Here is a 12,499-nt window from a genome sequence, read left to right on the forward strand (position 1 = left end):
AGCAAGTCAGCCATATCCACTATATTTCTTAAAAATGCAGTAAATGAGGTTGAATATCTGTTTCGTTGCCAGACAAGACTCCGCTGATAGCCAGGTGTAGCTGTGGTAAGGATTTACTCCATGGTGCTGAAAAGAAAGCTCTGCTGTTGGGACAGCTTTATGTAGGCCCTAACAGTTTGTGGACACTGTTTGTCACTGTTATAGTGCAATTAATGTATTGTTTAATGTTGTGTTGTGTAGTGGCTTTGCTTGCACACATCTAAAACATTCTTTGGGAGTTTGCCCCACCACGATTTACATGCTAAAATCACCACTGAGAACAGGGTTTCCCAAACTCAGTACTGGAGCACTACACAGCTGATTAAAATAATAAACTCATCATTTTTATTTATTTTATTTCACCTTTTTTTAACCTGGTAGGCCAGTTGAGAACAAATTCTCATTTACAACTGCGACCTGGCCAAGATAAAGCAAAGCAGTGCGACACAAACAACAACACAGAGTTACACATCTAACTGAGGAGTGTGAGGTCTGAAGAAGTCATGTGATTTATTAGCTCAGCCTGGATGTGGTCTTTTTCCTGTTTTTCCAGTTGAGCATTTTTCCTCAAGCACCTTCATTCATTGGTTTAAAGAAGTCATGTGATTTACCAGAAGCGCACAGTATAAATAAAGATGGACATGCATGACGCAGACACAAAAAAACGAAACTAAAATATTATCAGAGGGGTGTGAAAAGTAGTGTCAATATAACCATGACACTTATTTGGGACATCATTGAATACTTGAGAAATCTTATTCTTTGGATAACAGGTATAGACCATTTTTTGTCAATTTGTTTATTTTATATTATAATAATTGTATCATTGATGTTATGTTTACAAATTAGGCATACATTATATAGTTACTTATTTTGATACAGTGTTTCTTATTTTAAAGGGTTATTTAGGGATCTTTTAGTGTTATCTTAATTTGTCCAATGTTGATATGGTCCCAGAATTGTGCATCAGCAGTAATATTTTAAGATAACGGTAGAGCACTTTCAGTAAAAATCAAAAAATGTGATTAAGATGCATTTTGCATCCTAGGATGCATTTTGCACACAACACTCACATAGTCTGAGCAGACCTGGGTAAAAAATATCAGCTACATAAAATGCACTAATAAAAATAATACAAACTCCAGCACACAGGTTATCTTGATTCCAACAAATTAATGGATCTTTTAACTATTGTTTCAGTCTTGGTCGACCTTCATCAGGGTAGCTAAATAAAGTGCCCCTGAAATATTTGAAGTATTGGACAGTATGTATTTGACCCCAGGTCTGAGTCTGTGATACAGTCAGGGTTAGTTAGAGTCACACCTGTTTACAGAAATTGTGGCAGACAAGACAGAAGTGTAAGTAAAAGTAGGAGACTAATCGGTGTGTGTGTGTGGGTAGTCTGTTTTATGTACAGTAATTCCATTGGACTTTGTCTTTAAAGGGATGTGGCTGTTTAAATCAACTACACCACCTATGCCTACTGCAGGTAAGTTGTAGTTAATCAGAAACAAAGGCACATTCACTCTGTACCGTCCTACTGTAATGTACAGTGTGCTGTCTCTGTTCCTGTATTGGTTGAACTCAGTTCACGTCCTATGTGTCTGGTGCATCATAGCAGCTCGGCACATGATTTTATGCCAACCTCTTCATTAGCCCACCACAGGACCATTTACTTATAGAAGTACAAAAAATATAAACCATCAAATTCACAGAAACTTTTTCATAACACATCAGAACGAGCTATACGCACACACAAAAGTGTGATGTGAAGGTTGATGGTTCTATGTGGAATCATAATGACTCAAAGAACCCTTGGAGCTCTTCAATGTTTTTTTGCAGTTCACAAAAGGGTTCTTTGCTCTTTTAGTGATAATTAAAATGTAGGGGAGGTAGCTTATTCAAATATTTTGGGGTGTGGTGTTATAAGGGATTTGCGTCAATTCAATCTGGTATCAGGACAAAATGTGATTCAGAGTCACCGAATATACTTTAAGTATTTTTATTAAACTCAAGCGATAAATGGTAAATGCAATTTTCGTATATACGGGTTCTCTGTATCACCTCGCAGGATAGAACAGAGAACTGGCAGGATGTAAGTAAACAGCTGTTCTTATACGGTGACAGACGTAGTTCCAACCCGTCTGTTGGCCTATCACAGTAGAGGCTGAGCATGGTTTAAACTTTGCTCAGCCTATCGCCGGCGCTCAGGCTAGTCCCAGCCTCTTGGTGCTCCTTGGTGTCCGGCGCTGTTGCTGTGTAGATTACGCTCTCACACCCTAGAGACTGGGGCCAGACAGTTCTGTAACATTGTCTGAGCTATTTGCACCTGCATAGAAAGCATACTGTTCTTGCACAAGGTTAACCACAGCTTCTCAGCACACTATCTGGAGCACAATGTTACTTTCAGCACACACACACAGACGCCCAGGCTAACAGTTGCTAATATTATATCACATGTGATATAGCATTGGGTTATAGTGCAATAAACACAAATCCTAACAGTGTGCTCACAGCTCTTTCTGTGCAACTGGGAGTGTTGTGTGTACCTAATTTGTTGTGTTTTGCCATTACATATTATATGACTATGGCCAGTGACAGTGTCGTGTGAAAGAGTCGCATAACCTTGTGTCAATTGAGAACAGTTGTGGATGAAACAAGGTTTGGCTCATTAATCGATATGGTCCAAATCAGGATGATCCATACTTCTTTGAAAATATTTATACCAATTTATTGAACTTACAGGCAACAAACGATCAAATCACTATTGTGGGAAACCATAACACAGTGTTAAGTACCTGAATGAACCGTAAGGGAAATCACTCTATAAACTATCATCACCGTGCCCTTAAGGAAATCACAAATAGTATGGACACATTAGAAATAGTGGATATTTGGAGACTAGTGAGGTATACATGAAGGAGACTTAATCAAGCTAGTCGTCTTGACTACTTTCGTGTCTTTTTCTCTCTTGCATCAAAGGTTAAAAAAGTTTTAATAGTAGACAGAATGTGATCGGATCATTATCTAATTGGCCTTCACATAACTCTCATAGAATTTTCACGTGGACAAGGATATTGGAAATTTACTGAAAGTTTACTGGAGGACAATTTATTTTTAACTAAGCCAAAATAATTTATAACAGAATTTTTCCAGTACAATATACAATACCAGTCAAAAGTTTGGTTCACCTACTCATTCCAGGGTTTTTCTTTATTTGTACTATTTTTACTATCTTCTCTACACCACCCTACCTTGTCACAACACAACTGATTGTCTCAAACGCATTAAGAAGGAAAGAAATTCCAAATTAACTTTGAACAAGATACACCTGTTAATTGAAATGCAATCCAGGTGACTACCTCATGAAGCTGGTTGAGAGAATGCCAAAATTGTGCAAAGCTGTCATCAAGGCAATGGGTGGCTACTTTCAAGAATCTGTATTTAAAAATAGATTTGGATTTGTTTAACACATTTTTGGTTACTACATGATTCCATATGTGTTATTTCATAGTTTTGATGTCTTGACTATTATTCTACAATGTAGAAAATAGTTTAAAAAAAATAAAAAACTTGAATGAGTAGGTGTGTCGAAACGTTTGACTGGTACTGTAGGTTCAGCAAATCCATTATTGTTTGGTATACCTTTAAATGTACCTTCAGAGGTCATTCACTTTTCATCAATAATACAAAAGCAGTTTCTGTCTAAGGAGACAAGACTAACAAGGGAAATACATTAACTAATAGTACAGGTAGATAGCAATAAAAACGATACTACACAATATAAGTTAGAGAAAAAACAAAAAGAACTGGAGGATATTATTCAAGAAAGATCTAATGTAATCTATTACAAAAATAAAGCAAACTGGATGGCAAATGGAGAAATTCACCAAATTCTTCCTGAATCTCCAAAAATAATTTGCAGAAACTTGTTACTAAAGACGGAGTCATCTATGATTCTCTGAATTATAAACTCAGCAAAAGAGTAAACGTCCTCTCACTGTCAACTGCGTTTATTTTCAGCAAACTTAACATGTGGAAATATTTGTATGAACATAACAAGATTCAACAACTGAGACATAAAATGAACAAGTTCCACAGACATGTGACTAACAGAAATGGAATAATGTGTCCCTGAACAAAGGGGGTGGTTCAAAATCAAAAGTCACAGTCAGTATCTGGTGTGGCCACCAGCTGCATTAAGTACTGTACCAGAGTTGCCAGTTCTTGCTGTGAGATGTTACCCCACTCCACCAAGGCACCTGCAAGTTCCCGGAAATTTCTGGGGGGAATGGCCCTAGCCCCCACCCTCCAACCCAACAGGTCCCAGACTTGCTCAATGGGATTGAGATCCGGGCTCTTCGCTGGCCATGGCAGAACACTGACATTCCTGTCTTGCAGGAAATCACGCACAGAACGAGCAGTATGGCTGGTGGCATTGTCATGCTGGAGGGTCATGTCAGGATGAGCCTGCAGGAAGGGTACCACATGAGGGAGGAGGATGTCTTCCCTGTAACGCACAGCGTTGAGATTGCCTGCAATGACAACAAGCTCAGTTCGATGATGCTGTGACACACAGCCCCAGACCATGACGGACCCCCCACCTCCAAATCGATCCCGCTCCAGAGTACAGGCCCCGGTGTAATGCTCATTCCTTCAACGATAAACCCGAATCTGACCATCACCCCTAGTGAGAAAAAAAACACGACTCGTCAGTGAAGAGCACTTTTTTCCAGTCCTGTCTGGTCCAGCGACAGTGGGTTTGTGCCCATAGGCAACGTTGTTGCCGGTGAGGACCTGCCTTACAACAGGCCTACAAGCCCTCAGTCCAGCCTCTCTCAGCCTATTGCGGACAGTCTGAGCACTGATGGAGGGATTGTGCGTTCCTGGTGTAAGTCGGGCAGTTGTGGTTGCCATCCTGTACTTGTCCCACAGGTGTGATGTTCGGATGTCCTGATCCTGTGCAGGTGTTGTTACACGTGGTCTGCCACTGCGAGGACGATCAGCTATCCGTCCTGTCTCCCTGTAGCGCTGTCTTTGGCGTCTCACAGTACGGACATTGTAATTTATTGCCCTTTCCACATCTGCAGTCCTCATGCCTCCTTGCAGCATGCCTCAGGCACGTTCACACAGATGAGCAGGGACCCTGGGCATCTTTCTTTTGGTGTTTTTCAGAGTCAGTAGAAAGGCCTCTTTAGTGTCCTAAGTTTTCACAACTGTGACCTTAATTGCCTACCGTCCGTAAGCTGTTAGTGTCTTAACGACCGTTCCACAGGTTCATGGTCATTAATTGTTTATGGTTCATTGCACAAGCATGGGAAACAGTGTTTAAACCCTTTACAATGAAGATCTGTGAAGTGAAGCCCAGCAACTCCACTCACACTTGTCTCCAATTCCACATCCCAACCCTCAGCTTCCCTCATCCCATCCCACCTATCTCTGCCATCCACCCTCTTCGGATTTCTATGCACCATATATCTTTCAACTATTCTGTGATATTTAACATACAATTTGAATCTATCTAATCAATTAGAATCCACAGATTGCGAGATGACGATAAGTACTTTTACTAAGAGTGTCACATTCGTCGTCGTGGAAATGACAGGACCAAAGCGCAGCGTGGTCAGCGTACATTTTCCTTTATTTGATGAAATGTCGCCAACAAAACAAGAAACAAAGAAACGACCGCGAAGGTTACTATTGCAAAAGTGCCCCTTAACAAAGTTAACTACTGTCGTGTCTTTGGTAGGTTGGATTAAGTGTTATGACACGCCATTCTATAAAATACTTTCTCCGTAATTAATATTACCTGATTGAACTAATCATGTAAATGTAATTAACTAGAGAGTCGGGCACCACAAAATAATATTTATAGAGCTGTTATCTTCCGAATAAACTCTTAAAGATTTAGCAATATTTTACATCAATAGCAGTCAACATTAATCGTCATCTTACTTCAGTCTCATCTGAAAGTTGTAAATTCTTGGTTATCTTCACGAACCCTGGCTAACAAGTTGAATCAGCAATACAAAATTGGGTTTAATTATTTATTTACTAAATACCTAACTAATCACACAGAATCACACATACACAATTAAATCATAACTTGATTACAAATTGCCGTCATAGGAAAATGTCCCTAGCGGGCGGAACAGATATGACAGCTTGTTACACAAAGGAAAGGGGGCTGGGTTTTAGTGAAAGAGCGGGAGACTGGAACAGAGGCGAAGCTGTGCTATCGTAAATACAGTATCTTATGCATTCTAAATTACCGCCCATTTGGAAAAGGAAAATGCAATAAATATTTACTCTGTGCTGCGCTTCAGTAGGTTGGTGGTAGATGGAAGACCGTGTTGCCAAACCGAGTCCTCGGTCCTTTGAAGAATGTCTCTGGTGGTCACTGGATACGTTGTAGTAACGTCGTTGTGTAGTAGACGGGATACTCTGACTGTCCTTCCTAACCTGCATTTGTAGCAACTGTTGCTAACTCAACGGCTAGAAGGTATCACTTCTGTAGTGAATAAGATTTCAAAGTTCATACCAGTCGCAACCAAAGCTCATGCTGATGTTGGCTTCGTCCTGTAGTTTTATCTGAACCATTCTGACATGGGATCGTCACCCTCATATCCTCGGAACAGAAAGTTATATTTTCGTCAATGACTTATATAGTGGAGGGAGAGGGGTGTGTCTGAAAAGTTTATAACCCATGTCTCTTCACAGGGGCGGGCCACTGGTTGAGCAGAGGCCCAAACATATGAAAACCCAAATCTCTCATTTGGAAGCTAAAATTACATTTCATCTCTTCACAAATAATTTCATATTCAAACATTTGAATTAAACAACAATTCCATGTGAATCCGATACCTCTGAAGTTTAGACTTTCCACAGTAGAGTTTATGTCATTCTATCATTGATGAGAATGTATCAGAGGGCAACCGAACTGACATAATATACCTTAAGTACCACCGCATATGTTCAGTTGGTCGGATTACCAGAATATAGTTCATTTCCCCCCAACTTCTGATGTTCCCAGAATCTCTATGTTAACCAAAGGGGCTTTCTAATGTCACATCAGTAGAGTAGGGAGAGGAACGGGGGGGGGGGGGGGGGAGGTATTTATGACTGTCATAAACCTACCCCCAGGCCAACATCATGACACTACCCACACTGAAAGAATAAAAACCCTGTATAACCATGGATCAAATGGATCTACAAAGAACATTGCAGATTGAGAATGGTTCTATAAATAACCTTTCACCATAAAAGTTATATAAATAAGCATAAAACCATAGCAGAACCCTTTGTTGGTGCTATGTAGCTTCTTTATATAACCTTCAAAAAGGGTTTTGCAATGGTTATAAGCAAAAGAACCCCTGTCTGGTACTATTTAGAATTAGTTTTGTGTGTGTATGATCCAAGATCATAGTAGTATATCATAGTATATTGCATTTATATCAACATATGTTTGTTTAACAGTTTTTGAAAAGGAATGGAGGATCACACCCTGGGGGTACGTTTGAAAATACTGTGTACACTGTTCACCTCCCATTTAAACCTAACATTTAACTAAATGGCATCATTCCAAGTGCGTCTATTTGTTTAAAAGGTACACTCGGTGATATGACAGCATCATACAAATGGGGCGACTTCCTGCTTACAGACATACAGTAACAACAATAAAACAACAGATTGCAAACCAACCAAAACAGCCACTTCTGGCTCTTCACAAATTATGCCTTACCAATTTATGTGGCAGTCTTGGCACATGCTGTTGATTTCTGTAAGCAGGAAACTGCCTGCTGTGTCATGTCATATCGCTGAGTCTACCTCTAAACGTGTTCTCTACTCCCCTATGACAGTCAGAAAGAGGTAATACTGCAGAAATTGAAAGACTATGTTCCTGGAAACCCTGATATTAAGAGTATCCGAGTCTTGCTCCATGGACCAGTCGGAGCGGGCAAGTCCAGCCTTATCAACTTCATCAACAGTGTCTTTCAGGGTCACATTACCAGCATCGCACTAGCTGACAGTGCTATTGCAGGTGAAAGCTTCACCGTAAAAGTAAGTTATTTACCAAGTGTTATATGAAACCCATTTATTGAAACCACAACATATTACCACAAATGCCTGTGAACTATTCTGAATTATTACTGCAAACTCAAATTGCAATGCTTTCAAATCTGCATTCTGTGTATAATTCATGAGAAATGTCACATCCTATTTTACAGTACCAAACCCACAAAATTGAAACAGGGAAACATGGAATCTACTACCCCATCGTCTTCAATGATGTCATGGGTCTGGAGGAAAGCAGTGGCAAAGGTGTGCATAAGGATGACATCATCAACGCCCTAAAGGGCCATGTAAAAGAGGGCCACAAGGTAACGTGAATAAAGTAAAACACAATATCACCAAGGAATCTCTGTTTCAGTCAGTATTGATTAAAACACATTTTTATTCCTCATCCTTGGCTAGTTTAATCCCATGTCACCATTATCAGAAAAGGATCCTGGCTACATAAAGATCCCCAGTTCAGAAGACAGAGTTCACTGTCTAGTCAGTGTCATGCCAGCTGATAAAATGGCTTTCTTGAGAGAAAGTGTAATCCAGAAGATGAGGGACATCAGACTAGCTGCCGCCGATATGGGTAAGAGGGCAAAATGTTATTTAGTAGTACTTGTTGGCTATACAAACTAATAGTATGATAGGTGTACTATGTCTGAGTATGAACATCATTGCATTGCCTGGAGAGAAAAAGGACTGCTGGATTAAATCAGTTTGCTCTGGCAGGGATTCCCCAAATGGTTATTCTCACCAGAGTGGATGAAGCCTGTCCATCAGTAAGGAAAGACGTGAAGAACATCTATCTGAGCAAGTACATAAAGGAGAAGGTGAGCAAAAAAAAAGTGCTTCTACACTAGAATTCTTTATTATAAGACAATCAGCCATAGACACACACATATAGATAGGCTACTGTCACGCTGGTATAAAGGATTTGGAGACAGGTGCAGGAATACATAATAGTTTTTTTTAATATACCCAAAACAAACACGTATACAAAACACTGGGATGTACCCAAACAAAAGAGCGAGGGTAAACCTCGTAGAACGACATGGGACGAGACCCGTAATACACGCAGCACAAAACACGCAGCACAAAGCTGAACCAACGCATAGTTACTCACACAACCAACGGACATGGGAACAATAACCAACAAGACAATGGTGAACAGAGGGCACATATATACAATTACTAATCAGGGGGAAATAGGAAACAGGTGTGCGTAATTAGACAGTCTGTGGTTGGTGGTAATAAACCAGTTCAGTGAAGCCTAGAAGGCCAGTGACGTCGACCTCCGGAACTGGTGAACAGAATGAGCAGCAGTACCGGGGGGATCCATGACAGCTACAGCTCATCCCATTGCATTCCAACTGTATTCTTTCATTGCAGATGGAGCAGTGCAGTGCCAAACTGGGAGTACCAGTGAACTGCATCCTGCCTGTGAAGAACTACCATGAGGAAATTGACTTGAATGAAGACATGGATGTGCTGCTATTGAGAGCACTGAGGCAGATGGTGGACTTTGCAGATGACTTCATCAAAAATATCCCTCTCAAAATAACCCCAAAAGGTAACTGAGGATGCATGTACAGTATATTAGGGCTGACCCCATTTAGTCGACTGGTCGATTAATTGGTCGTTGAATTGTTAAGTCCAGCAGTTGCAAACAAATTTTTTATGGCATATCTTGATTGACGCCTGTTTCAGAGGACTAATCTATTGCGGAGGCCGCGGGGATGTCACGTTCGTTCTCCTCGTCTGAGGAGGAGCATGGATCGGACCAAAACGCAGAGTGATATGAATACATCTTCTTTTATTAGATACGAAGACGAAACGAACACTATACAAACTAATACAATAAACCACGAACGTGAAGCTACAAACAAAAGTGCACACACAAGCTACTAACGTTAGACATAGACAATTACCCACAAATCCCCAACACAAAACAAGCCACCTATATATGATTCTCAATCAGGGACAACGATAGACAGCTGCCTCTGATTGAGAACCATATTAGGCTGAACATAGAAACAGACAAACTAGACACACAACATAGAATTCCCACCCAGCTCACGTCCTGACCAACACTAAACAAGCAAAACACACAAGAACTATGGTCAGGACGTGACAACACCAGTAGTACATTTACCATTAATTCCCAGAATTTCTAATCAACAATGTTTGTTTGGTGACCATAATTTCTGTTAATGTATTCAATTAATTATTATTAGTCTTTTACAGTTCTCATTGTGGAGTGGACACATTATTTGTCATAAAATAGGCCTCCCTGATTACGTCTTATTCCTTGTACAAATAGCCTACAGCTGTGTCTGTCCAGAGCTCACTGGTGCCGGAAATTCTGAGGGTCCAGAATATTTTATACAATGTTTTTATTTGTTGGCTTTAATTATTTTGCATAATTGGTAAATGCAATAGAAGTTACTTAAATATTTGAATAATTTATTAATTATTAATTATTAATTTCATTTTTATTAATCACATGACAATGATTGAGATATGACGACTTTATTATAAAATAAATGAAACTGTTCCACGAAAATGTGCATATTAAAATCATAACTGGCACGCAGATAGGTAGAAATGGTAAGATGAACAGGTACTCCAATTGGAAAAGGTTGCCGACCCCCTGGTGTAGCATATTACCGACAACGGAGCATAATGGCAGGATCTGCAAAGGCCAGCAGCAGTGGGAGGAGGTGGTTCGGGAACAGGTTTTCACTTTGTAACACAATAAAATGTGAAGAAATCCAAGGGGTATGATTACTTTTGCAAGGCAGTGTATATAAATCATTGTCTCAGACGATTGTTTTTGTTTGGTTTTGGTTTTGGAGAGATGTCCCCCTCTCACAATGCTCTTTTAGTAAATCACATGATCACATCAAACTTCTCAGTTAGAGACCTCAGACATCTCTAATCTGTGCTTCCTGTTCACATGAACATGGAATCAAGTAACAGAAAGAAATGTTAGAAGATAAATCTTGATGAAGGTCATTTGACTGAAACCTGGATTAAACAGGACCAATTTATTAAATTGTTTTTTCCCCCTCATCAATCTACAAACAATACCCCATAATGACAAAACAAAAACAGGTTTTTCGAAATTTGTGGTTATTTATAATTTTTAAAAACTGAAATATTACATTTTTCTAAAGTATTCAGAACCTTTACTCAGTACTTTGTTGAAGCACCTTTGGCAGCGATTACAGCGGTTACGTTCTTGGGTATGACGCTACAAGCTTGGCACACCTGTATTTGGGGAGTTTCTCCCATTCTTCTCTGCAGATCCTCTCAAGCTCAGTCAGGTTGGATGGGGAGCGTTGCTGCACAGTTATTTTCAGGTCTCTCCAGCGATGTTCGATCAGGTTTAAGTCCGGGTTCTGGCTGGGCCACTCAAGGACATTCAGAGACTTGTCCCAAAGGCCCTCCTGCGTTGTCTTCGCTGTGTGTTTAGTGTAGTTGTCCTGTTGGAAGGTGAACCTTCGCCACATTCTGAGGTCCTGAGAGTTCTGGAGCAGGTTTTCATCAAGGATCTCTCTGTGCTTTGCTCCGTTTATGCTTTCGTTAAAAAAATAATGATAAAAATACTCTTTCAAAATGCAATGTTGATTTAGTTATGGATCCATAACGAATTACTATGGGAATAAATATCACTGATTTACAGAAATATTGGAACAAAGTTGTCTAATGAAGGCAAACAGTTTAGAATCCTCCAATCCACTTGTGCTGAAGTCTACTCCCGACCGTCACGTTGTACAGCGCCATATTTTCCATTCCATCCTAACGGAAACCCTGAGAAACACCATAATATTAATCAAATTGGCTTCTCAAATGGCTTCTCAAATGACTACCTTGCCTGGTTCACCAACTTCTTCTCAGATAGAGTTCAGTGTGTCAAATCTGAGGGCCTGTTGTCCGGACCTCTGGCAGTCTCTATAGGGGTGCCACATCATTCAATTCTCGGGCCAACTCTTTTTTCTGTATATATCAATGATGTCGCTCTTGCTGCTGGTGATTCTCTGATCCACCTCTACGCAGACGACACCATTCTGTATACATCTGGCCCTTCTTTCGACACTGTGCTAACAAACCTCCAAACGAGCTTCAACGCCATACAACACTCCTTCCATGGCCTCCATCTGCTTTTAAACGCTAGTAAAACTAAGTGCATGTGTAACAATGTGAAATGGCTAGGTAGTTAGCGGGTGCGCGCTAATAGCGTTTCAATCGGTGATGTCACTGAGACCTTGAAGTAGTTGTTCCCCTTGTCGATGTGTGCAGAGGGTCCCTGGTTCGAGCCCACTTCGGTGATGTCATTTAAAAAATTGCCTCCAACACTCTACTCAACAAATTGGATGTAGTCTATCACAGTGCCATC

At 40.3% G+C, this 12,499-nt stretch overlaps 1 protein-coding gene across 1 annotated transcript; it reads left to right on the plus strand.

Annotated features, from left to right (window-relative positions):
- The first annotated feature begins 675 nt into the window (after positions 1-675).
- LOC120044129 (interferon-induced protein 44-like) lies at positions 676-9,909 on the plus strand. Its single transcript, XM_038988719.1, has 9 exons — positions 676-812; positions 1,484-1,528; positions 7,516-7,549; positions 7,899-8,100; positions 8,268-8,420; positions 8,515-8,686; positions 8,830-8,930; positions 9,490-9,670; positions 9,808-9,909. The coding sequence occupies exons 1-9, from the start codon at positions 755-757 to the stop codon at positions 9,813-9,815; spliced, it is 954 nt and encodes a 317-aa protein (XP_038844647.1). The 5' UTR covers positions 676-754; the 3' UTR covers positions 9,816-9,909.
- Positions 9,910-12,499: the final 2,590 nt, after the last annotated feature.

Source organism: Salvelinus namaycush, chromosome 3, assembly GCF_016432855.1.
Source record: "Salvelinus namaycush isolate Seneca chromosome 3, SaNama_1.0, whole genome shotgun sequence".
Taxonomy (NCBI): domain Eukaryota; kingdom Metazoa; phylum Chordata; class Actinopteri; order Salmoniformes; family Salmonidae; genus Salvelinus; species Salvelinus namaycush.